At 48.3% G+C, this 26,917-nt stretch overlaps 1 protein-coding gene across 3 annotated transcripts in view; it reads right to left on the reverse strand.

Moving 5' to 3' along the window:
• Positions 1-428: 428 nt before the first annotated feature.
• Positions 429-26,917, reverse strand: part of nrip1a (nuclear receptor interacting protein 1a) — a 35,478-nt gene continuing 8,989 nt past the window's right edge. The window contains exons 1-4 of one of the 3 annotated variants that reach the window (XM_023836338.2): positions 24,041-24,165; positions 22,455-22,515; positions 22,234-22,366; positions 429-6,562 (exon numbers count right to left, since the gene is read on the reverse strand). In XM_023836338.2, the coding sequence (XP_023692106.2) occupies positions 2,775-6,161 (3,387 nt within the window). In that variant the 5' untranslated portion in view covers positions 6,162-6,562; positions 22,234-22,366; positions 22,455-22,515; positions 24,041-24,165 and the 3' untranslated portion in view covers positions 429-2,774. Of the gene's footprint in view, positions 6,563-22,233; positions 22,367-22,454; positions 22,516-24,040; positions 24,166-26,917 lie in introns of those variants that run through there. The other 2 variants (XM_023836337.2, XM_023836336.2) reach the window with 2 other exon arrangements.

The following is a 26,917-nucleotide window of genomic DNA, read 5'->3' on the forward strand; positions in this document are numbered from 1 at the left end:
GTGTGCGTGTGTGTGTGTGTGTGTGCATGTGTGAGTGTGTGTGTGCATGTGTGAGTGCGTGTGTGTGTGTGTGTATGTGAGTGTGTGTGTGCGTGTGTGTGTGTGTGTGTGTATGTACACACCCAGGGAGTCCTGTACAGTGAGCTTCCCAGGATAAGCTCAAGACACATCATGGCCCTTTACGGCATAAATAGTTGTTTGATGGACAGAAAAACAGCAACACTGAAATTGGTAATTATGAAACACTTTAGACCTGTCCCATCCTTTTCTCCTCAAACAAATCACAGCTACGCTAAGATGCAATATAGACTGTTGGTCCTAGTTTCAATAACACAAATAAGGACTTAACAGTGAATACAATGCAATAATGTTACATGATAAATGATACCTAACAACACAGTGGGGAAAAAAATTAAAATGAGTCAATATTATTTATTCAAATTGTGCATTTTAGTACTTTATTTAAAATCTGTGCAAGTAAACACCGAAAATGAGAACAATTAAAAAAAAATAGGCTTCAGCTCTTCACATGGAAAGAAGATGGGCAACGTGGACAAAAATGTCTTTAAAGCCTAATAGGAAACAGTACAGTCTGACATGCTGACCTTGACACTGTCAGCACTGTACTGGAAGTACTGTGTAAACTGGTCTGGTTTTACACCAGTTCAAAAACAATGGAAAAAATAGATATATAATGCACATTAGTAAATGTTTAGTTGCTTCTCAGTTTATAATTTTGTCGACTGACTGTTCACATTTTATGTGACGAGCGCTCAACATTAAAAGACCTATTTTAAGACTTTATATTTCTCCACATCCAGTATTAATACATAGGTACTTCCCATGCCTCTGCATGCAACAGGCAGCAGTGTAGAGCAGACATAACACAACGATTTGCAGAACAAAGATTATCATAAGCTTACAACAGAGAGACATGCAAAAGAGTAAAAGGAACAAAAAAAACAACTCATCTTCTCTCAGGTTATGTACATTATTACACAATTTACATCAGCTTGAGGGAATTGAAAACTATTACATTGTCTTTCTCTTGAACCATACAAAATAGCTATCTTTCATAGTGAAAGTACTATTTACACAAGTACATTTTAATCCACTCTTCATTCCTAACCCAATGTAAGTGATATTGAGAGGAAAATATATATATATACACATCACATTTAAGACGTGAAAAAAAAATGCTACAACAGTGATGACCTGCTTATGTGTAGAACTGCAATGAGAATGTGTAGCACACAGACACCAAAAGAAATTGTAAACGTCCTAAAATTTGTTTCCATCCAGTCGGCAAAACTGCAAAGGATACAAAAAACACTGAAAACCGCTACTAGATTCCCAAGTTCAACTGCTCAAGAAGGTCCTGGCTTTTACGTGGCTTTTGGCAGCTGACATGTCAACACACCCGAACTCATGGTGCAGTTTGCAGGTTTTATACAGATGGGATGTCACACAAGGAGGACAGCATTTGAGTAACTTTATGCGAATGCAGATGAATCAGGGATGAAATTTAAACTCGGGAGAGTTACTGACTAAATGGGTCAATTTCCCATTTTTCACAGATTAAAAATCACACAGCATTTCTGAACTTTTTCTTCAGACAACCAATAGTCAAAATGAATTAAAACCTGACCAAGCACATATCGTATTTGTACTTCTCAAATTGTATTAGACTGGGCACTGTTACATGCCATAAAGTGTGCAGATGGACCACAAAATTTACAATGAAGAAAAAATAAATAAAAATGCAAAAGACCATAACACTAATACGTGACTGTCTCATAACGTGTCCTAACTGTGGGACACATCTCAAAGCATACAGACAGTTTCATCACCAATAAAGAAACGGGTGCGAAATGTAACACAAAATTGATTCCCTGACTCAGGAGGCTGGTCTGGATTTCAATTTGCCCCCCCCCCCCCAATGGCTCTAGATAGTGTCATTTTGCATTGGGGGGGGGGGGCAGTTTGTGGCAACATACCTGTCCTAGTTTTGGGTAAAACGACCGTGAAGAAATTCAAACTCAAGCTGAACCGCACGTAAAAACACCAACGCCACATATCAGTAACCCAATTCACCAAAAACACTACACAAACAGCCTCTCGCCCGGAAACTGGTCAGGCGCACATGTGACTATAGATGTCTGGGGGGGGGGCAGGACTTACAAAAATGTCTGCAGCAAGGGGCTGGAGGAGAATGAAAATAAACTCATACAAGACCGAAGGAAAGCAAAAGCAAATTAAAATGTCGGACTGCGAACTTGAATATTATTATGGCTCTAGCTATTTTTTTTTAATAACTGCAGTCGAACTTAAATGAGACTGTTTCAATGACCTTCCCTGCTGCACGTCGAGGCACCAGGAAAAACCTCACCTCTGCACGGCGCATTTGCATTAAGCTCGACAAATTGGCTACCCGTGAGTTAAGCGCTTGTCTTAATCGCTTACTTTAATAGTCTATGTTCCAATAAAACCTATGTTTAAAATTATGCATAGTGAAAATATTCATAAATGACTTCAAAGATAAATTATTTAGATTCAGAATATCATTAAAAAAGGATGCTTTGGATTATTACCATTTTGTCATTATGTTACCTATTAGTATTGAATTTATTATCCTTGTATGTTTTTTTTTCCTTTTTTTCTTTCTCACAAACTTTAAATAAACAACACAAAGTAGTAAAGTAAGCAAAACAGACCAAAAAGGGAACTTTTCAATTCTGGTATGAGCGTTTTAGTCTTTTTAATCTTGTGGTAGACTAGACCTTCTTGGGGGACCCATTGAGGCATTCGGGGTTGCTGTCATGGCTCTCATTGCGCAGCTGCGACTGGCATTTCAAGGACACGCCATGGTCATTGACCTCAATGTCAGCCAGGGGCTCCTCCTTGACTTTCACCTGCATCCTGCATGGTGTCGATACAGTGCACAGCTCCTTCCTTCCTTGGCCAAGTTGGGTGTTTCCTTTCTGGAGCATATAGTACAAGATGGGGTTAGTTTTAGTCAGCCGCGGGGAGTCGGGTCGGGAGTCCCGTCTCTCATCCCCGCCGGCAGCCCACTGGATGGGGCCCTCAGAGTCCCGTCTGAGAGGGAGAAGGTTCGATCTGAGGGAGTCCTGCCTGACGGTATGATTTCCCCAAGGGGAGCCTGAGGACCTGTCACTTGCTGTGAGTGTGGCTGTGGAGCTGAACTCGACAGCTCCCAGACCCTGTGGGCTAGCATTCACCCGTGAGCCAGCAAGCTCGCGGTTAGGTCCACACTCATTGGGGGTGCTTCCGTTGGCTTTGCAGTTGGCCTGAAGAGGGCTGGTGGCACTCCGGGACTGAGAGAGATCCTTCAAACAGTTATCAGACAAAAGGAGCTGCTTCAGGACATTGAAGCCCCCAGAGTCCCTTGGTGGAGACTCGCTGATGGGACGTCTGACTGGAGTGTCTGGTCGTGACAGACTCACCATCTTTCTGACCTTGCGACCCCTGGGTGCCCCAGGGTGCTGATCTGTGCTTTCCTTTGGGGTCTCGCCCCTGCTGAGATCTGTGCATGGCATGCCGTTGAGGCGGTCATGAACTTCCAGGAAGAACCTCCGCTTCTTCGGGACGGCCGTTCCCCGATGCTCCTGCTGCTCTTCCTTCATGCCAATCACATGCAAGTCTGTGGGTACAGTAGCCTGATAGGCTCTCGTGTGCTGCTTTAAAAGCTGGCTAAGAAGGCCATCCCTGTGGACAGCATCTGGGGAGAATGGCTCTGGCTTCACGTCCAGGTTGAGGATTGAAGGAGGGCTGCGGCCATCATACTCCCTCTCCTTGTTATTGCAGCGCTCTGCTGCTTCATCACTGTCAGACCGGCCACCCTCCCCTCCCAGCTCACTCTTAATCTTGAAATCCAGCAGAAGCCCATTCGAGCTGCAGCAACTCTCTGACTTGTTGGCCTGCTTTTCCACATGGTCAATCCTTACCGCCGGCCTATCCCTGTGGCCGCTCTGACTCTCTTTGCTGGAGGCTGTTCCCAGAAGCAGCTGCAATACCGTCCTCCTCTCGAGGAGGTTCTCGACCTCGGACACGGGCGGAGATGGCTTGCTAATCAGTGGGGCCTTCGCGTAGTCCGCGAGGGGTGCCTCGGAAACTGGCGTCTTGTTCCGCAGCACCGGGGTATTGAGCCTTTCCAGCAATGTTACGGGCTTGTCGAGATTCAGTTCGCGAGCCTGCATTTTGCTTGGGGGCACGGGAGCCCTCAACGGGGGAGACGAGACCGATTTTTGTAATCCACATTGGGCCAAATTTTGTAGTAGTTTGCTGGCACTGAAAGCAGGTTCATGGGAACCACCTTCTCTTGTGAAGGATTTTGATTTGCAAAGATCTAATGGCATGGACTGGGAATGAGGGGATGTGTACAGATTGTATGGGGACACACTGCCACTGGAGTCTCTACCGTGACAGAATGTGGGCAATTCTTGAAAGTTTCTACCTGTCAATCCACCCTGGGGACTCTGTGTCCTGGTTTCCTCACACCTAGCTATAGGTGTCAGTTTGCTTGCAGCTGAATTGTTAGTCTTGGGGCTTACACTCCGCATATCAGAATTAAGAGGACTTTTGTCATTCTTTTTGTGGTCCAGGAGCAACTGCAATAAGGTAACCTTGTGATGGGGTTTCACAGCTACATTAGACTCAAGTTCACGAGGTTCAGCCAACTTAGGCCGGGGGGGCTCGGGCTTCCACGTGTTTATCAGCGATTCGGTGAGCTTGTCCAAAGAGGACGAAGACGGGCCTAGAGCCGGCCCAGTGTCCTTGCTCCTCACGGAGAGGTCAATGGGAGAGCAGCTGGAGCTGGAACTTTCTGCGTCGCTGCTGTCTTTTGGCAGGCTGTTCTCCGCGTTGGAGTACTCGCTATCCGACAACAGCGGGGAGCAATGACCAGGGAACATGCTGTAGTCTTCCCGCAGGTGACCCTGTCCGTTGACCTGGCTCTGCGTGTTGTGGTTGTTCAGGAGTTGCAGGAGCAAGCTGCTACAGTTCTGCGCAGGCCTGTGGACGTGCCTGTCAAAGGGACGTCTATCCTTGAAAGGATGCATGGGGGAAGGGGCCGCTTTGCTCCGTCCCGGAGTGAGGGTGGGACTCCGTTTACCTGGGCCTATCGTGGGTTGAGGTTGCGCTCCATTTTTGGCCCGTAAGGAGCTTACCATGTCTGGGCCCATCTGAGCCTGCCCCGCATCAGCTTGCTTCTTATCCTGCGTCTGCTGCGTTGCCATGGCGGCAAGCCTCTGGCTGGCCGACCTCCCAGATAATTGTGCTTTTAAGGCATGGTCTCGAGAGTACTGCTGCAGATGAGCCTCGCTGGAGAGCAGCAAGGCCAGCTGACTGCAGGCCATGTTGGGCTTAGGGGAGGTGGCGGGACTGGACCTGATGTTCACCAGGTTTGCCACTGCCTTGAGGCGCGCTGCGCAGGAGATGGGATCAGAGGCGGCCGGTTGGGTGCCGCCTTGCGGTACCTGGGGTGACTCTGAGAGCCTCTCCTGACTTGTGCGACGGCGATAAGGCACACTGTTGTGGTTCTGCATCTTGTTCTTCTTCATCAAGCCCTTGAGACGACTAGAGGCCACCCCGTAACACTGTGGAGATGCTGGCACCGCCTCTTCCTCCTCCGTGCGCTGCTCCTGGGTGTTCCTGTTGACCCGCTCGCACTCCTGCTGCTTTAGGCTCTGCACTATCTGCTGCGACAGCACAACGTTCTGAAGCCGGTTGCTGAAAGACTGGAGCAGCGACGCCAGCAAGGTGCTCTCCCCCTTGCACTTTGGGGAACCGTCCAGAGCGTCGGCTCGGGTGTTGCTGCCTTGTCCGTTCAAATCCAGCACAGGAACAGTCGACCTATGGCCTCTGGGTTCGCTCCGGGGCTCCGAGCAAAGCAACCTTGCCTTCTTGAGATGCGTGGCTCCTCCGAGAGGCACTGTTCTTTCCTGCTCTTCGCTGGAGTCATGGCTCGGTAGCCGGTAGCTTCCGGCTGCCTTGTTGCCCTGCTGTTGGTTGCTGTGCCCTGCCTCCAACCTCCTTGTAGCTGTGGCACCACCGGCAACCTGATGCATTAGTAAACCTTCCAGATAAGTTAGTACAGCTGAATCCTGGTGCATCTCAGAGCCAAGCTCTTCCCCATGAGTCATGTTCAATACCAGGGTCCCTTGTTTGGTTTACCACCACTATTTAAAAAAAAAACAGAGTCTACTTCCAAGTGTAATCAACTCCCAAAAACTAGAAGGGATTGTTTCTGGTTCCTCCAGTGTTAGAAGGGTAGGTCAAAGCAGGTGATTTTGTGAGGGGGGGGGGGTCGGAGCATTTCCTCGAGAAACTCCTCCACAACTGAGAAACTTCAGCACACCTTCAGGTATGACGCTGTTTGACACGCGTGTGATTCCTGCAGCCCTGTGTTCCAGGGATTCATTCCACTTCTGGTGATTTCTGGGCAAAGGAGGGGGGACCGTGGGGTTGGGGGTGGGGGAAGTAAACGTAGTTGTCGCAAGTCGACTGTTGACCGTCTGTTCTCCTGACTTCGGGCTCAGCAAACCTAGGAGCCGAAAAACAACACAAAATGAGAAACAGATTTTAATAGTGGAACATCCCTCAGTTTGGCCTCTCCACTCCACCCTTAACAGCCCACCTCATCTAGAATTCTCTTTTCACATTTATCCACCTTCTTTCCTATATCTGAAATCAACAGTATGCTGTCTTGCACTGCATGTATATTCATCTGTGCTTGACACACTCATTGATGAATGCACAAGAAGGGCAGCAACTAAGCACATGTGTCAATATCTAACAGTTGCCCACCAAAACCTTTTTTTCAGATACAGGACACAGTGTGGGGGGTGACTTGTTTTGACAGGCATCAGATATTTGGGGGGGGATGGGGGCGCATGCACAAACACATGAAGAAAGAGCACTGTACGTGGGGATTAGAGGCTTTGACAGCTGTCAAGACACTAGAAAAGAGAAAAAGTTAAATCGCCAGCTTGTGCTTAGAGCAGCAGGTGTGGGGCGCTACCGTAAAGTCTGTGATAGGCTCCCAAAAGCACAAAGGTTAGGGGCACAATTATGAAAATGCGCTAGCAAATGGCTCGTGAGTTTTACATCCCACAGTTAGCAGTAATGAATAATCAAACCGTCCCGTCCTCCTAATGTATTCAAGTATGGCCACAAAAATGACATCACCAGACGCGCAGCGCCGTAGAGATACTGAGACTGCATATGAATTTATACACATATATAACCTGAGACTGTCAATGTATATCGTATTGCTGCCATGAAAGCAGTCACAGATAAACTGGCCCCTGATTGGTAAGAGCCAACTCCAGACCAGCCCCCTACGCACCCAGCATCAGGGTGGTTTATCATCCCAGGCACAATCTTGACGTCGTCCACCTTTGGTGCGGACCTGGGCCATGGGTGTCTGGCCCAGACATCTTATCACATGGTGCTGCCCAGGATTTTGGCTTTGAGTCTGTATTGTATGGATCTGAAACTGCAAAACTAACCAGGCTTCAGCATGCTTTCTTCTGTGTGAAATCGCTGATAAAATGATCACATGCTGACGGGACATTCAATTTGTAAATCTCCGCAAAAACCCTAACACCTAACCCTAAAGCCTAACCCCTAACCTCAATCTTAAAGCCCACTATAAACTCTAAGCCCTAACCTTAAAGCCTTATCACTAAACCCTCAAACATAACGAAAGGAAAAACCCATGCAGTTCTGAGGCGTGATCAAACCAAAACACTAAAACTGAGATGGATAATTAAAATTGCTTTGATACTACAGCCTTTATCTCTGGGTAAATCGCTACATTTCAATGATTAAAAAATGCATTTCTTATTATTAACAGCCTGAAGAATTCCTACAGAACGACTCAACTGAGCCGCATGTGATAGTAATTGCCAGAAACGTTTTCCGACTCCAGCAAAAATGAAAGGGGAGGGGGTGCCTTTGATTTCTTTTGATATGGAGTGCTGCAGTTTGGTTTCCTGTGATGCACCCTCCCTTTTCGGAAGCTTCACGGCCCAGGGGTGGGCAGACAAACAGTACAAATGGACACTGGCCTGCCCTGTGAGGGCCTCCCGGGCCCTTTACCCCAGGATGGAGCATCCTGAGACAGCCCTGTCTGTGCTCCCTGGCCACCCCCACGTTAGGGTTAGTCGTCACCCGGCTCTGACACTAATTGGCACCTCGGGCGGCAGCGTCTCTAAGGGGCCGCCAGGTACAAGGGGACCTTTCGGCCCCGTCAAGGAGTAGCGCGGCGGGGGCGGGGCCCGGTGACACGGCCCCGCGGCCCGTGTTCGACAGCCCGCCTCCCGCCACATGCCACCTCCGAGGGCTATCGCCAGCGAGCAACCCCCGCACCCACCCGGAGTTCTGGGACCTGTCAGCTCCACACCAAGCTTGAAGTCTCTCTGCATCCCGCACCCTCCCCCTCGAAAAGGAGAGCCAACGTCAGGGCGCCAACCACTAAAGGTTAATTAAATCTGACGCCTCTGACTGCCACTCAACAGCGCTTGTTTTTCCCAAGGAATAAGTGCCCCCCAACCCCATAATGCTCTATCGTCCGTTATGTCACGCCTCCTCCTCTGGACGACTAATTGATCTAAGGCAAATTATGATAATGTCTTCTTCTAGGCCTCTGCCAAATGTAAAACCTTTGCTGACTCCATTCGACATGTTCTCGCCACTCGTTCTGTAAACAAATTTAAAGTAACGAGAACGAAAGAAGCAGGGAGCAATTCGGATCCATTTCCCGGTCTCCGTAAATTATGGTTTTATTGCTCTATTATGGTAACGTGTAATAATGCGTGATCACGGATGACGGACCAGCCTGCGTTCAAAAAAACAACAGCAATAGGAAAAGCATTTTAATATGTGATATTTTAATTAGCGGAAAACAGCATCGTTTTCGCCACGACTAATTAAAGACGAACCAGTCAAAGATGAAAGCTCAGGAGGAGCCTGAGACGGTGGGGGACCGGCTTCCCCACACCTCAGAGGATCCGCGATGGAAACGCAGCACGGCCATCATAGTCAAGCCAATTAGCCCATTAACGAAAGTGCTGCGAAATCTGCCAAATCGTGTAAAGGAGGATGGGGGGGGGGGGGTACTCGTATATTTTTTAATATATACAAGAGATGACGGCACTGCGGCATCGGGCAGCATGTCGGATCGGCTGTCGACCGGTTGCTGGCGCCTCCACCCAAGGATAATCGGCAACGCCGACCCAGATTTGACTGTGGTGACTAGTCAAAAGTAACTTATTAAAGCATGTGTGCTGATAACGCAGAATCAGAGCCGCGGCGAATCGCAGGTTGACGGCCTTGAAGCTGGTGGGTTTGGACTACTCCAGACGGACTCTGTTTCCAGAGAAATAAAGACGACAAACGAAACGCGCAAAAGAGCAAGAAGGGTTCGCGGGATGTAACGACTCGTAATGGGAGCGACGGACAGCAGCAGTCAGACATAGGCAGCAAAACAGCAGCTTAAATAGAGATAAACGAAAAGCATCACCATCTGTTTAGGCAGTGCACCGCCATATCAGTAGCCGACAGGAGCTCGTTGCCTGAAGGGGTAACAAATGTTATCCACATACATATCAGTGTCTTAAGAAGCGAGAGACGACAGAGGAAGCCATTACAAAAAGCGTGGTGTCGTAAAGCGTTTGCCGGACGCCGATCCGACAGCGTGTCCTTCGATGTGAGAAAACCCAGATGTGACAGACTTTGAAAGTAGCTGGAGAAATTGGGGGTCGAGTCCCCACAATGATCGGCAGAGTTCAACAGTTCCAACATGACCAATGATGCCAGACACAAGGCAAAAGACAAAATTACAGTGTAGTAATCCATGTAAACTGAGTGCCTTTAGGAAAATCCTAAATCACTGGACTTTCTGTCAGGTAGAGTCTGAAATCAGGTGGTAGAATGAAATTACAAAATGATTACGACTGGCCTCTGACATCAAAATGAAGAGTGACAATCCATGTCAACGTGGGGCTCGATAAAATTTTTTTTAAAGTCAATCTACTATTTCTTACATGAGAATTACAAGATTAATTCCCCCCCCCCCTCAAAAAAAAATCAGATAATAAATTACTTTGATTGTCCCTGAATTGTAATCTATTTAAGCTATTTAAAATGCATGATGGGGGGGTTTGAAGTCTACAGGACGTGCCATGAAAGTCAAGGTCATTCACGCTGCCGATGCTGTTTGACTGGATGCAACAGCTGGCATCCATACAAAGCGTTAAGTTTTAATAAAAAGTGACAAACTCGCCCTCACCGCGCGTATCGCTAATATCTGACAACATGGGCTTTAGCAGATGCGCCCGGCGTATAAAAGATACTTCAAGGTTGAAGTTTGAAGCCGGGACGGGAGGGTGACACGTCCGCCTGGCTTATCTGCACGCAGGACATGGTGAAACACGCTGCAGGACCTCGATAGATGTGCAGAGGTTCTGTCAGTGACGTGACGAACACAGGATGGAGTTCCGACACGCTACGTCGCTTTCTCTAACTCATACAGGCTTATTTGAAATGATTTATGTTTATTTACATGCATATTTATCTTACCCTCAGTGGGTAGCGCCACGGCCTCGCACCTCCTGGGTTGCGGGTTTGATTCCCACCTCCCGGGCATGTGGATTTTGCATGTCCTTGACATGACCGGATAAGCGTTTATAAGAAACCGTCGGCCCGAGTGAGCTCCAAGCCTTAAGGATTTTTAGAAACGGTTATTTTGTAAAACACTCGTGTCAGAAAAAGCATACAGAGCAGAATAAATATTTTTACATTAAAATTTCATACCGGCAGATGGGGGGGGAAGGGATTTTATAAGCTTCCTTCACACCTACGCGCCTGGATGAAACGACAGAGTACAGCAAGTCTCCGCAGAACGAACGTGCAGTGACTCAGTCAATCAGAGGCAGTCAGCAGTCAAACTGGGTCACTGTGACCTACTTCTAAAAGATGCACGCCTGTAAACACGCATCAGTGCGTCGCTGCCGAAACCCTTTCGACGTTCTCCACTCACTTAGGCACCGCAGATTATGCCCCCCCGACCCCGTCGAGGATGTGACCTACATTGCCACAGCTGGTAAGGTACTGCGGTTCTATCCCCCACCCACCCAGCTCTAGGGGAGGTGGGTTTCCAAGCTGCACATGTTGCCCCCACCAAAACATGCAGTACCAGTCGCAAGTTTTGACACACCAAGCTGCCTACAAAGGAGACTGATGGAGTCGCGTCACATGACCTGGCCACCTACCCTAAACACAGTAGAAATGCATTTGGAGGAGTTTGACCAGAGAGTGAAGAAAAAGTGGCCAATGAGAGCTCAGCATAAATGTGGGAGCTCCTTCAGGATGGCTGGAAAAGCATCCCAAGAGGCCACCTCAGGAAAGACAATAGGGACAATAGGTTCAGCCAGTCCCTGGAGCAGTTGTGGTTAAGGGCCTTGCTCAAGGGCCCAATGGTGGGATCGCTCTGCTGACACAGGGATTTGAACCAGCAACCATCTGAGTCTCAACCAACAGAGCTGCCCTCCCTCCCCCAACAGATTATATATATATTTTTTTTTATCCTTTTTTGGTCCATGCACAATTCATATATGTTATTTTATAGTTTTGATAATTATTCTTTATAGTCTTTATAATTATTTTTAAATGTACAGAATAGTACAAATTAACCTTTCTATGGGTGGGTGTGTCCAAACTTTTGATTGGTAGAGTATATACACATAACATGAATCTCATTGATTTGAAATATATCCTAAAGTTGATTGTAAAATCGATTGACTTGATTGATTTACCAAATAGACTAAGCTGATAAAAACGTATAAGGATTCTTGTGCAGGGATGATAATGCAGGAATGCTAAAAAAAATTGCAGAGAGCCTGCTCAAATTTGGTAAGCAGTTCTGTTGGAAAGAGAAGAAAGTAAGGTCAACAGAAGGACAAGATCAATCTTTAGATAACATCCTAGGTCCGAGACAGAAGTTAAAAGGTCAAGATCCGATTAATTAGAGAAACTGGGAAGAATTGCGAAACACGCATAGAGAAGCCAAAGGTCAAGAGGTGATCTGGAGTACATGTTGACTTTGGTAAGTATCAAAATAGTTACAGAGTCAATATCATATTAGCTGAAGTAAGCAATTTAGTTGCTAAGGGGAACTAATCCTAGGCAAAAGGGTGAAATCATCTTTTGACGAATAAAAGTGAGATGTATGGATGTCGTGTGTAATTAAAATGCATATAACCAATGGAATCAAGCCACTCTGAGGGGACTCTTAGGCGTGACTAAAGTGACCGCCTAACCCATGTCTGGTGGGACACTATGAGCTAGGGCAGGTTTTATAAACTGCCATTTTAATTAAAAAGACCTGCATTTCACTTAAGCACAGAGTTCTTGCTGTGTGCTGATTGGTCAGTCTCCTGTAATCACTAATGTTAATGTGAAACAGCTGGATGAGTCTTTCAATCAAAGAAAAAAATCAGTAAAAGCGCAAGAAGAACTGAACTAATTAGCCAAACACAGGAGCCTTTCATTCTTAAAGCAGTTTGTAAAACCTGAAGCAGCTCAGTGTCCCCACTGACATGGATTATCTGGTCACCCTTTGCATGCAATAAACTTACCATCAGAGATGGAAATTTCAGGTCCAGAATGTACAAATCCAGACCAAGATTTTGTTTCAACCAACCAGTTGACGAAAAAGAGTCACAGTCACAAAGTACCTCAACTGGTTGGTTGAAACAAAATATTGGTCTGGATTTGTGTTTTCTGGATGTGAAATTTCCACTTCTGCTTGTCACTGAAAGAAACTGTCCTCCTGCCTGCCTTTGATACTTGTTTATTGTTAACCTGTTGAGATCTGATTTTTTTCCACCGCACAAGTCAGCGCCATATACACAGCGGGACCCAGGAAAGCAACGCATCCCACACAGGAGATGACCGCCCATGACGACGGACTGCTCTATGCTGGGAAGAAGTGCTGAAAAGGCTGGGCGTGGAGGCCTAGTTACTGGGACAGGAACAGGTCATGTCCAGGGAAGTTGAGTCTCCCTGCTCTCTGACCCACATGAGTCCCTCGAACGCCTGCCCATGAGAATTGATTCGTTCATGAACCCTGATGAATCACCCCCCCCCCCCACGCTAACCCACCCACTCGAGCTGAGCAGCTGACTGCCACAGAAATGCAGAACCAGCCCCCACTCTCCCCCTTTGTTACTCTGCACTTTTCAAACGCCATGTGAGGGAGATGAAAACTGCGTGCCCGGCCCGGTGTGCAAGTGGGCTGCCAACAAAAACGTCCACCCCCTGAAAATGGGCGACGGGGGTGGGGGACTTGGACGTATGGATTTTCCCAGGGAGAAAAGACCAGTGAGTGTTGAAGGACAGGGAACTAGAGCCCTGCAAGATCTTCAGATCCTCCACGGTATCTTCCGGCCAAGCGGACCACCAGGGACCAGATAAAAGGGATAGTCAAGAAAGAGCCGAGGGCGGGGGGGGGGGAGGGGGGGGGGAGGCGAAACCAGCCGTGACCCACTTCAGCTCGGTCTAGTCATCTGGATTCCTGGATGAATTCGCACTGTAGAAAGTTTTGTCTTAATAAGGCAGAGTAATGTGATGAAAGATCGGTAACTTAGAACTTCATTGTACAGTATCACACATTTTTAAACATTCATCCAACCATCCAGCATGTGGCTGCAGCACAGTATTACACACACACACACACACACACACACACACACACACACACACACACGCTTACAATTATACCTTATGGGCAATGCTGTTAGCTTTAGCAAATCTTGGCTAAAGCGAGAATACATGACCGTTTCACAGCCTGACCTTTACACTTTGCTTAGCTCTCCAAAAACCTCATCTTGATTTTGGCACGGCCTTTTCTGTGCGGTCTTCTGTTTGGGATGAATTTCCTGTAACTCTTCCACGCATAAACATTATTATTCCTACATTTAGATACACTGAAATCTGCTTTACTCTGCTGTATAATAATTCACTAATGCTGTGAAGTACCAACCAGCGAATCCTGCTGATTCAAATAATGCAGTAACAGTCTTTGCCAAATGCCACCACTAATCTGACTAAAACCTTATTATCTTAAGTATCTCTCCACAAAGGTCTAACAGCACAGACCCCTGAGGGACTCTGGTTTGGCTACACCCCCACGTTGCTTTACACTTCAAGGCGAGACCTTGCATGCTAAATTAGCTGTTTATTGTGAAGCGTGCCACGCAATCCAAAGTAAAACAATCATTTTCACATCGAGTTTAAATGATTAATTATTTCACCACAGAGTCTTCTGGCTGTCAAAGAGAATTGATTATCCTTGGTCTAATTCAAACGTCCAAGTCAGAAGGGAGAAACGGGGATACTACAATACCAAAATATGGGCATTTCCCCCCCCCCCAACCATAAATTCAAAGGCAACTGCAAGCTACATACAGTCTAAAACGATCCCCTGTATAGATATTCAACAACTTGTTGTTGTTGTTGTTGTTGTTGTTGTTGTTGTTGTTGTTGTTGTTGTTGTTGTTATGCTTGGGGACACCTGGTGATACTATGATAAAATAGGTAGTACAAATACAGGCAACTTTCAATCTGCCAGACCACAACTAGCATAAACTGCTGCCAAATTACAGGTAGCTATGCGGAGAAATATTAATTAACAGGCTCCATTCTGGGACAAGGGTAACTCCAGGTGTGGGTGCGGCCGGCTGCCACGCGAGGCCAGTGATGACGCGGCCCATTCAGGAAAAGTCGCGGATACCGGCAGAGTCCTTGTCGCACGCGGTGCCACAAATGGATACTCGAGTCCCGCAAAATTACAGTGCCGCTACCCAGCAGGGATCCCGGTGACGTCTGCAACTAAATCCTCAAACTGTGACTCTTAAGCGTCCGCCGGGCCTGAATTAGCTACCGCTTTCAACACAGCGAGCGAGAAAGCGACACTAGAGGTCAGACGGAGGTCACGAAAAATAATTGGCAGACATTAGAGATGAAATAAAGACCTCCCCCTGAGGCTTCTTCTGCGCCGTTATCATGCGTCACCTCTACGAGATGAAGGTCAGGCTACGGACAGCAGTGTGACCGATTCACAAAACCATAATTAGCAGTCTGGCATCCCCTTGCCCTGCTCCCTCTACCACGATCATCCTTCCCAGAAGGTAAACGAAACAGACTACCCTGCCTCGAAAACCTTATTTCAGCTCGGTACTGGCATTAAACGAGTACTCAAGTACGCACAGGGTTTATCGATTGCTCGAACGTCGATTTACAAACACAGTTTGAAATGAGTTGGCCTGACAGCAGACATTGGAGGTGTTGACCTTGTGCATGGGAAGAGGAAGAGGGTGACAGACTCATTAACCTAACAAAAGAATAATTCTCCCTACAGTTGGTATGTGTTGGATGTACTCATCTTATTGGGGGGGGGGGGGAGGAATCGCAGCAGCCCAATGCAAGAAATTACATAAAATTTATATAGAATTACAAACAATCAGAAATTTTAAACAGTCAGAAAATCAGCCTCACTGCTAACAGGCTACACTGTGATTAGAGAAAAAAAAATCATTATTACATGTTGTTACTTGGATGTAGATGCATCCAAGTCATCAGTTTCATTTTACATAATTTCTGAACTGGGGGTTCAGAGGTAAATGAACGCAAAAAATCAGAGAGAAATACTGAAGATCATAGACTATTGACCAGGTTCTCATTTCCATCCATATTTTAACATTAGAAGCCCAAAGAGCCCCTGAAGTTACATTAGCTAATTAGGTTGAATAACTAGTTATACTGTACAAGTTAACAAGTGTGCAGGTTAGTCTTCCCACAAACCAGAACGGTCCCAGAAAAACAATAATCCGACAGTCTGCAAAAATAAAGGTAAATCTGCCTGCTGATCAAAGAAAAATTCCTACAGACCAGTGACGACGTAAAGCAGTAAACCTGAAGTGTTATGACAACAGTTCTTGATACTGGGAAGCTGACCTGGCACTGCTCTTTCCAATTAATTATACACAGATTTAGCAGAAGTTTATATAAATGCTGGGAAGAGGAAGGGGCCACTTGACGTTACATGGTGTGATCATTTTACCAAAATGCAGAGCATTTAAAACGTCATCCTATTAATCTACCAATCAAGACCAATCGGAGCCGGTTCACCGTATTCTCAATGAAGCTGAAGGAACTTCGGGACTGTTTTCTGACACTGAATGGCCACTGGGGCGGCGCCATGTCACCCATGTGGCATGACCTGTGTGCACGACCACATGGCTGGCGCCCATTAAAAGCTCTTCTGGGATAGTGGGTGTGAGACCGACTGCTTTCAGGATGCCTGAAGAGGCTGCGTCCTCATTGCACAAACTGCATCTCCTGCACCCCCTCAACACCCACCAAGAACCAGCCCATAATTCACATGCACTCATAAACAACAATTTAAAATCATCCAAAGACCACTGTCATTGGTTGAAGTGACACAACAGCAAGTCAATGGCAGGGATCTAAACACCCAGCATCCGAGTACAATCGACAGTTAAAACCTGTTAATAAACCGCCGGTGATTAAAGCACAGCCGCGTGGTTACGTGACGGCACAGAGGTTATGCAAACCGGGGGTGTTTTCTTTATGTAATGCAAACACAAGGAGCACAACATGCAGCTCTCCCTCCCCCCCCCCCTCCGCCCCCAAAGGCTGGAGCCAAGTACAGGTACAGTGTAGTAATCAATTTGCTCTGCAGGCAGGAATTCTCAGCTGGAATACTAATGCGGTTACCCCCCCCCCCCCCTACACGCCCCCCCCCTGTCCCCATCCAGACGACTGACACCCCTCCGCACCTCAGGCCTGACCAATAACAGGAGACGGGGCGGGCTGGTAGTCTAGCTGATCGCCACGGCCGCTAATCGAGGCCGCGTGTGCGTGGGATCAGCACTCCATCGGCTGCACTCAAGCGCTGTAGAGTACCTAAGTATGCACACAAGGTCAACATTGAACCTGTAGTAACCCAGCTGCCTCTCTCTCTCTCTCTCTCTCTCTCCCCGTCTCTCTCCCTCCCTCCATTTGCCTCCACCTCTCCCACACAGCATTCCCCCCAGCAAAGCACATGCACACACGCAGAGACACGCCAGGACACGTGTGCTTGGTGTCCCATGCATGCGAACACAAATAAACATGCACGGACCCAGGGGGCCGGGGGGGGGGGGTTCAGTCCGCAACTTTTTTCTGAACCGAGAGAACGGAAGAGCATCCCAGGAAGGACGCTGGCTGTGGGACGCTGGCTGCGGTACCTTCGACACCCCCTGGTCTCCACTGCTGTGGATGATCGCGAAGCTACAGCCACAGATATTCTCAGTTTTTAAAGGGGGGGGGGGGGCGCACACAGCACAGCGAATATGACAATCCAAGAGAGATGTGAAGCTGAACAAAGATGGAGAAAAGGCCAGGACCTCTACTGCCTCATCCTACCCTGCAGCCGTTCACAGAAAGAAAAAAACCCAGCAGATCCTGTCACTGTGTCCTTCCTGTGTACCCATGACACCTTTAGAGACGTCCTGCTGTTTGCAAAGGACGGGTTACCCCGGTAACTCTCATTCCCAGTGCCTGGCTCACACGGCATCTCGTTCCGACACTCCCAGTGTGTGTGTGTGTGTGTGTGTGTGTCTGCGCGTCTGCGTTCATTCTCACAATGTCGCCGCAGAGTCACCCCCTCCCACCCCCCGAAAAAAAAAACAAACTTCACAGCAGACCAGAAGTCCAAGGCTGAGACGAAGGGTGAACGGTGAAGGTCTGGAAGCAGATGGGCCCTGTAGATTATAAGCTAGGAGGGAAAGGAGAGGAGAGAGAGGGAGAAAAAAATGTCACGGCATGTCGGTGACGAAGTAGGGACCCGGGGAGGAGGAGAGCGACACCGGGAGGAATGGGTGGGGGGGGGGCGGGGGGGCACGGCAGCCTTTGCGGCAGAACCGGGGAGGATTTCATTATGTACATAACGAGCGTGATTATCCGCTCTTAACGAGAGGACGCAACCCCAGTCCCAGCTCCTCCGCAGCGGGAAAGCAGGCAGGAGAACGAGGGGGAGAGAGCACGGAAGACGGGGGGGCGGGCCGCGGGAATACGGAGACCTAGAACGGGACTTCGCGGGAGAGGGAGGATAAGGAGAGGACACGCGGAACAGGGGTGTTTTTAAAAACCAGGCAGCTGACAGTTTGGGACTGAGGGAGGCATAGAGTCAGGAGAGAGGAGCTGTAACGTGACACCTTAAAAAAAAGGAAAAACAGGCAGGCAGGGGGGGCAGGGAGGCGGGGGGGGGGGGGCAGGGAGGCGGGGGTAGTGCCAATAGCAGTGCCCTTGACATACTGACATCAGTCTACTGTCATGTGACACTCTGTCATCCGCCACCTGGCAGAATCTCCACCTTCTCACGACCTCATCCTCCAGTGACCCGCAGCGCGGGCCTGCGCCGGGGGCCCCTCCCACCGCTCCACGGGAAGGTCAAGCGGGTCACCGTGTCCTCATCTGTAATCCGCTGCCATTCGTCGGCAGGCGGGGGGGGGGGGGGGGGGCTGCGTGTGTGTATGTGTGTGTGTGTGTGTGTGTATGCATGGGGGGGGGGAGGAATGCCCAATTAGGCAGCTGTCACACAAAGCCAGAGCTGCAAAATCATCCCCTGTAGACAGGAACACGCAGCTGCGGATGCCAATTACGGCCAGGCGTTAACCATTTCGGCTCAGGTTGGGGTGGGGGGGGTTGCGTGCCGGCCGGTACAGGCCGGTCCGTTTCCCTTCCCTGCTTGCTTGGCACGGCGCCCCCCGGTGTTCGGACGGCTCCCAGACACCCCTGCATGCAGCCACTCCCCTGGGCTAATAAATCAAGCGCGCGATATTATACGTTACCCTATCGGCCGCTCGGGCGCCCGCACGTTCGGGATTCTTTTTTAATGACGTGCGATTGATGATTTAGAGGCCCCTCCCCCCCTCCCCCGACGGCGCTCGCCCTCTCTGTGCCACGCGATCAAACGCGTCGGAAAATCAAACGGATGCACTTCCGGCGGGATTCTGCCTGACAGGGTCCCATTTGCACATCAAGCCCCTTGTGCCCACGCAGATCCGGACGACAAAACTGCAGACGGCAATACACCCCCCCCTCCCCAGACCCCCCCCACTCCAAACCCCCCCCCCCCCCCCCGTTCCACAGCTCCAGTCCCCACGCTGTCCGCTCTGTCCGCCCTCCCACACTGCAGACCCTCCCCCACGCCATTTCGCTCAGGAAAGGACAGCCAGTGCGGTTGGGGAGCGGTGCGGGTTTAATCAGCGGCGGACGGGGTCCGGGCAGAGAGATGGGGGCTAACTACGGGTTGAGTAATCTCTCCATTCTTAATTAAATGATTGAAGAAAAGCCAGCATATTTAAAAGGAGAGTGTCTAGGTCTCCTGCCTTTTCCCCAGATGGGGAAAGAAGTTAATAAGAAAGAGACCGGAGACGCCTTCATCACAGATGTCAGCGCGGGGGTGGAGGGCACCAGAGAACAAAAGTTTCAGCGGATCAGCCAGGCAGGAGGCGCGGGAGGGAGCGGAGTCGGCCCCCCCGTCCGCCCCCCCGTCCTGCCTCCGGAGCAAGGTCGGCGCGTGGCGTCAGCGTAACCGTCAGCTGGCGGGATGACTTCAGATCCCCCCCACCTTCCCGGTCCGCCGCGTGACCTTGAGTGCCCCCTAGCGTTACTGCGACTGGGCCTATCCTCTTCTCCATCACAGCCAGCTTTAATCCTGCCCATTGAACATCTGATTGTCACGTTTACCTTTATAATTGAAGAGGAAATTACCAAAACGCACTCAGTTCATTTTGTTTTTTATTTTTTCTGTGAGGAGAGCGCCGGAGACCTAAAGTCAGGCTTCCTCATCATATGTTACAGTATCGGCAATCAGAACTCACTCAGTCCACATAAAGTCCAACAAAGAACTTTTGTTAAAAACTTATTCCACTCACATGCCCTGTAGACTGAGTGAGTTTTCACTTCCCATAATATAAGACCACAGAGCCTCCACTGCAAACACCAAAAAAGCACAAAGGAATACAGACCTCCACTGCAAAGGGGGTAAAGTCAACAAGCCGCTGTGTTCACCTAGGCCTCCATCTCATGCAAAACTCCACAGGTGTGTAAGCAAAAAAAAACATCACCATTTCCTAGAAAACATCGATCTTGCCAAGCATAAGAGCGCAGCTCAAAACGTGGGGCCCCCTTCTGCTCCCTCCTACACCGAGGGAACTGTGGGAATAATTAATCCTCGATCCCACAAGTTAAACATAAAAGACAGGCCCTACAAAACAGCCACCGTGAGGCCAAAAGGGTTAGATACCATCAGGATCCAGGAGGAAAGTCAAAAGTCACAGGATATATAAATATTATGATGCATGCGTCCGAATCTGTAACAAGATCTAAATCCGATTAGGTTCCATCACTGATTCAGCAAAGGAAAAACTTTTAACGGGAAGCAATTCTCATTTCACAAACGAAGTCAGCACTGGCCAAATGGACAAAGAGGTTCCATGACAGGAACCTTCATAACAGGCTCATGACACGCCGAGCGTAGCGTAGCGCTTGCGTTGGCTGGCCCAGCCCTTCACTCCTCTCCCCACCTGACGTGCGAAGCAGCTCAGACAGACAGACAGAGTGGCGTACCTTCAACTTTGGACACTCCTTCCCTCCCGCGAACTACATTTATTTACCCCTGCGCCACCCCCCTACCCCCAGGTCCTGGGCGGTTCCCGGGTGGTGGTCTCCGAGGAGCTGACGGCACTTTCTTACTTAAATCATAAGCACTTCTGAAGGTCTCACAAAGACAAAAATAATGAATCCAACTCATGGGAGGCGATGTTCCTCCTGACACAGACTGATAGACAGGACACAGTCTGTCAATGGCACAAGGGCTCATAGTTACCACAGTTAATTAAGAAAGATAAAGCAGGATGGAAAAGTTAATGGGGGGTTGAGGACTGTTGGAACAGCCACAAAGTTCAATCGGTGAAGCAGAAGCCACAGCGTTGGCCAGCTTTGGTTGCCTGTCTCTTTAAATAATTCATCGCTCTCTTTCTCTCTCTCTCCCTCTGCCCCGTTCACTCATCCTCCCTCTCTCTCCTGCACTCACTCGCTCCTGCTCGCTCACCCACCGGTTCTTTTGCTGTGTCTGCTTCTGTGTCGACTACAAAGCTGTTTTCGAGCCTCCTGTCTTTGGCACATGTGTTCTCCATAAGTAAGGCAGGCAACAATATCACCAGGGCCACAAGACAGAAGCATGCTGGAGCAGACAGCGAGTCGGAACTGGGAATAAAAAGGCAGAGGTGCAGGGGAGGGTGTTTAAGGCTGCTTTCCCTATGCACAGGAGGATGATGAATTCCACTCCCCCCCCGTTGTCACTGAATGTCACAGGGCGGGCGCGTGTGACCTTGAGCCGCGTCAGTGGCGCAGCGAGGGTCGAGCTGCCTGAAAGCGTCCTTGAACTGGATCTGCAAGACAAAACCCTTCACGGTGCCTGACAGACATCTAAGATCTTCTCCGTTTTTATTATCCCAATCCCCCCCCCCACCCCCGCCCCCCCGCCCGCCCAGAGCTGTCTGCTCATGGGCTTATCTGGGCCTCAGTAGAAGGGAAGGAACATTTTCACCTCAACGTCGCCTCTACAACTTTACCGCTGAGCTGTCATCCAACAGAATTCAATTTTTTTTTTTTTAAATCTGGTTACCTTTTTTCCCCACAGGCTGATTGACTGGGGTTTCAAAGGTTCCAAGAACCTGATTGGACAGCAATTAATAGTCAAATCATTTTCATTGGATATTGTGTCAAGAAAAAAAAAACAGATCAACAATATATCAGCTGCTCCAAAGCAGATCAGGACAATAATATAATTTACAACTGCTCGTGATTCCTCTTAATTCAAGGACTTCCTTAATACCCTACCTGCCAGAGATTCATCCAAATTTACGTGGTGTGACAGAATCACAATTTGGTTTACATGTATTACTAAACGGACTCAGAAATGCTTACGAAGACTAAAAGAAAAAACGGGCCTCCTATTTGGCAGCGTCGCCAACTGCTGAGAAAGTACAATGTCCCTCAAGCCAGCCAAAGTCTGGAAGATGCACCGAAGATCATCAAGAGGTTGTGAAACACATAAATAAAACATTCGGTACACACCTGACGGCAAGCGGCATCACGCTGAGATATCTTGCGAGAGTCACTCCAGCAGCCCTTTCCGGGAACGCGAAAAACCGGCACAACCGTGAAATGCAGTATGCTGACCCAGACGTGATCCAGAGGTGCAGAACCCCTAGGGGCGCAATAGTTATAGTTTGTCAGCAGCTGCCCCATGCACAATCAACTGCACTCATTTGATAGTTAGGGCGGGCGGGACAAACCTGCTACGGTGAGTCTCTTACGAGGACAGCGTCTCGCAGTCACTGCACATCACCAAAGACACTAACGACACAAAAAGTACAAAAAAGACTTATTCTATAAATAATAATAAAAAGCAGGTTCAAAAATTAGTGCATCACACACTCGACCCGCATGGCCACCAGTCTTGGTGACTAACTCCTCCAACCTGGGTCGTCCGTCCATCTGTCTTCCGCACGCCTCCGAAGGCATTACCCACAATGCCTTGCGACATCAAATTAGCACCACTGATGTACTGTGACCTTATGTGTCCACCTCACTCAAAAAAATTAAATAAACATAAATAAATAAATAAGTATATCCTTCACCCCCCCCCCCCTTTTTTTTTTTTGCAAAACCCAGGGATCAGAGCGACTGGGGCAGAGTCATTAGTCTTAATTTAGCCAACAAAATTTAAATGAGCGTCTTCCTGGTGCCAAGTGATATCACATAAAGGATTAGGTTGCACGTAGCACATAAAATGAACACCTGTCAGGGATCCTGACGAGGAACAGAGGGGCACGGGGAAACTTTCAGCATGGGGGGGGGGGGGGGGGGTCAAGGTCTCATGGCAAGGTCGCAGCCAAAACCTGCCAGAAGTCTTTCACTTCATGCAGAGGCAAACAGGAAGCTGCAGTACATTGTAGCCTTGCAAGCACTGCAACGAGATCTCACAAGTTTCTCTCATAAAATTCAGACCTTTTATTTTTATGTAAGGGAGTTACTCTTTTTTTTTATTTTTATTTTTTTAACTGCGACAGACAGAGCATTGCGCCTAAGATCCAGCGGAAGCTTAGATCCTAAGAGCTGATGGCTCTTAGGTCTTCAAAAACAAAAGCAACAGTCCAGAAAATGAGCATAGTGCAGGATTACCCGTGCCGCCGTTCATCAGGAGCGGACAGGAAGCAAGGCGGAGCGACTGGAAAGCGTCTCCAGTCGCCACTGCCGAGCGTCGGCAACTCTCACGGTGACTCTGGTCACAGGAACGCTCACACGCACACCAGCACACCCACACACATGGTGTTCCAGAGCAGCTTCCCCCTCCCACCGTTCAAGAGGGTGAGGGGTGGCTTCCGTCTCTCTCACTTTATATTGTAGAGAGATAGAAAGAGCCGGAAAATTGCAACACTTGATTGCTGTAGTCTCACACTGTCTGTAAGCTTTAACATAGACCCCCCCCCCCCCCCCCGTGATTTGGCCAGCTCCCCTCACCCACGACCACCTCCTCCCACCCCCCCCGGGACTCCCACCCCACCTGCAAAAACAGACAAAGCACCCCACCAAAGATAGCGCCCCCCCATGACAGGCGTAAAGAAGTCATCCTGTGGAAATAGCTTTAGCTGGTGTGTAACCTCCCACGTCTTAATAAGACCATGGCGGTACCCGGGAATGGGTACCAGGCCCTCGACGTTATCGCGCCCGGCTCAAAACTATTCCATTTGCTAATGGCAAATTTATTTTTTTTATGTGCCATAAAATCCTTATTCCTATTACAAAAACATACTGAGCTTTACACTATCTGAAGCGAATAATTCCTGTTTCATTAACGTCATTTTCCACCGGCACTGACCTCTGTATCACGGTTAGCCACGGTAGCCGATTCACCCGACGGGTCACGCAGAGGAAGGCGTCGGCCATTACTGTGCAACGTCCTCTGGAAAGCGCAAGTTAATTCTGTGGGGTTTTTTTTTTATGATGACATTGTTGGTCTCGTCAAGCTGTAAACAGATAGACAGCTGGGTAACGCGTTTGTTTCATTTCTGCTTTTTTTTTTTTGCCGGACCACTGATGTGCGTCTCTCTAAGTTAAGATCCCGCGATGTGGGATGGCAGTGGGGAGAGGTCATGTGTGATACTCTTCGATACACCCGAACCCGCCAAAGTCATAAAAATAGAGTGCTGTGGGCTTGGGGTGTGCGCCCACCTCAAGGCTGCGTGCCTCCTGCCCTACCCCCCCCCCCCCACCCCGCGGCTATGACCTCTCCCCGACCTTCAGCCAACAGCAAACAAGCCTCACCCCCCAGACCGCTAGACTTTCCCAGGCTGGATGATAAACACACGTTTAATTATACCCGTCTGCACGGATTGGACATTGTTCCGGGGTGAGGTCAGCGATCCACTAGGGTTTGGGGGCACTGGAGGTGAGCAGGGTTGGAGGGAGGGGCGTGAGGCCTGCGTCACACGTGCGGCCCGTGTTGTTCTGTCCGACGGATTAGATGAAGAACTCGCTTTGAGCGTGAGGGTAAGACGGAGACTGATTTATCGGGAAAAACAGATGTGTGTTCAAGTAAATGTAGTGAATGCTTTCTTCTCCTGGACCACTCAAGCCCAGACAATGCGCAGCTCTATGGCTTAGGACGTAAATCGAAAGGTCGCTGGTTCAAATCTCTGTGCAAAGCTCTTAACCCTCTATCGCTTTAAAGACTGGCTGGCCCAGCCTACTCAAATGTGCATCGCTTTGGATAAAAGTGTCTACTAAATACATAAAAACAATAAAAGAAATTAAAACCTGTAACAAACTCTTCTGTGCCAAAGCCCCACAGAAACGAAACCTGGCCTCATTTAGTTTGTTTGGAATTTGACTGTCCACGGGGCATTCTTTTTAAGGAGAGGGGGCAGGTTTGCGGTACGATGCCGTTCAAAAGCGACTCCCCGCGTTTCGGCCCCGTGATCTCCCGCCGTAGGTGCACCACATCAAACGGGGACGAAGGGCAGAAGGTGACTTAATTAGATCACTGGCCCTATTAATGCCGTTCGACCGTTTTTAGGTCAAACCTAATCTCGGCCTAATCAGCGAGGTCAACCCGCAACGAAAGGTGCAGATGGCTTCGAGAAAAAGGCCCCCACTGCGTTATCTGGCTGGCGGTACATCATCCCACCGCAGAAGATAAAAGAAAAAGAAGAAAAAAAAATCCCTTTTTGAGGCAACGCGGCTGCAAGAAAACCAGCTCATATGAACTGCTCTCTGCTCCCTTCACAGCCCTCTGCGCAAAGTGAAATACAAAAAATGGTGTTTCTCAGCACATTCATACCTTGTGGTACCAAGGAGATGCAAATGTGACCTTTTTCAAATAGAAAAAAAGAAAAACAGTTCTGAGAAGACGTACACTGTTTTTATAAGCCTAAATATCACAGATATCGTGCATGTGGTCAAAAATAGTTCAAAGACTCAAGTGGGGGCAGGAAAAAAAGGCCTTTAAACTTTTTTCTGAGTTGTGAACATGAAGGCTTTTAAAGAGATGTGCAGCTCACAAGAAGGGAATACAATTACTCTCCAGTCTTAAATTTACCAAAAGGACTGTAATCCAAAGTTACCCATAAAAGCACCATCTTGTTTTAAGAGGAATCTCTTGCAGCCCACATAATTTTCTGAGTCTAATGTCATACAACGGCCTCCAGAACTCTTCGTCATTCTCTTCGGGAGGCCCTGATGCATCCATTCGGTACAATTTGTCAGCTGACTTCTGCAGCTTTTGTGGAATGCTTCTCTAAACCTGCTTTGGCTCAATCCCACAATCCCTCTGGGCCGGGGCAGCACCGCGACAAAGCTTGTTTCCGTGTGAAAGGGACACGGAAAGTTTGCTGAATGCATAGGAAGATTAGGATTTCCGCTCCGGGCATTCGGAATCAATGCGGCTCCGTTCGCTTCAGCGCACAGATTCGGCAAATGCAGAAATTTAGCTAAATAAAGAAAAATCAGGCCTCTTGGCGATTTTCATAACGGTCCTGTGTGACACATATTTGAATAACATGGGAGTTGCTGGCAACACCTTTGATTATGCTACACATAGCACAGCCTAAGGGAACGGTATTTACAAATATTTTATTTAGTGTGAAACGAACAGTGGCTGGAAAGCGGGCTATTTCAACAATTCTTTGAGGTGCGGAAATCCATTACCAAATTACACCACATTTGTGAGAGGAAAAAATGAAATAAAGATCAGGCAAACACACAATCGTGACCTACTTTCTGCACTGCACGACATTTCTGCAAAGGATGACATTCCCAGATGCAAAGCCGTCTTACTTAGTCCAAAATGCTGACACACAAATACACATTTCAAACTGTTCTGGAAACCAACACAAGTTAATTTGGCATTTTGTAATAAGAAAGCAAAATCTCACTCAGCAGTTAATAACTAATCTTTGTCATTCCGAGAGCCGGCAATGTAATTATTGTGGCTCACATGGCTGAACACATATCGCTATTAAAATAAGCAAATAAATAAATAAAATGCTGGACGCAAACAATGCAAACATATGTCGCCTGGAATTTGTAATTACCCATGCCACAGTCATTTTGCATATGTTACATCCATCAAGACATCATCATTCATTAATGATTAATGGAGCAATTGCCTGTTGTAATCATACAGAGGGACTCAAATCCACATCAATTAGTCTTCTTCAGCATAACAATCTTAGAAAATCAGTAATCACATCCATTA

Source organism: Paramormyrops kingsleyae, chromosome 17, assembly GCF_048594095.1.
Source record: "Paramormyrops kingsleyae isolate MSU_618 chromosome 17, PKINGS_0.4, whole genome shotgun sequence".
In the NCBI taxonomy this organism is placed as follows: Eukaryota; Metazoa; Chordata; class Actinopteri; order Osteoglossiformes; family Mormyridae; genus Paramormyrops; species Paramormyrops kingsleyae.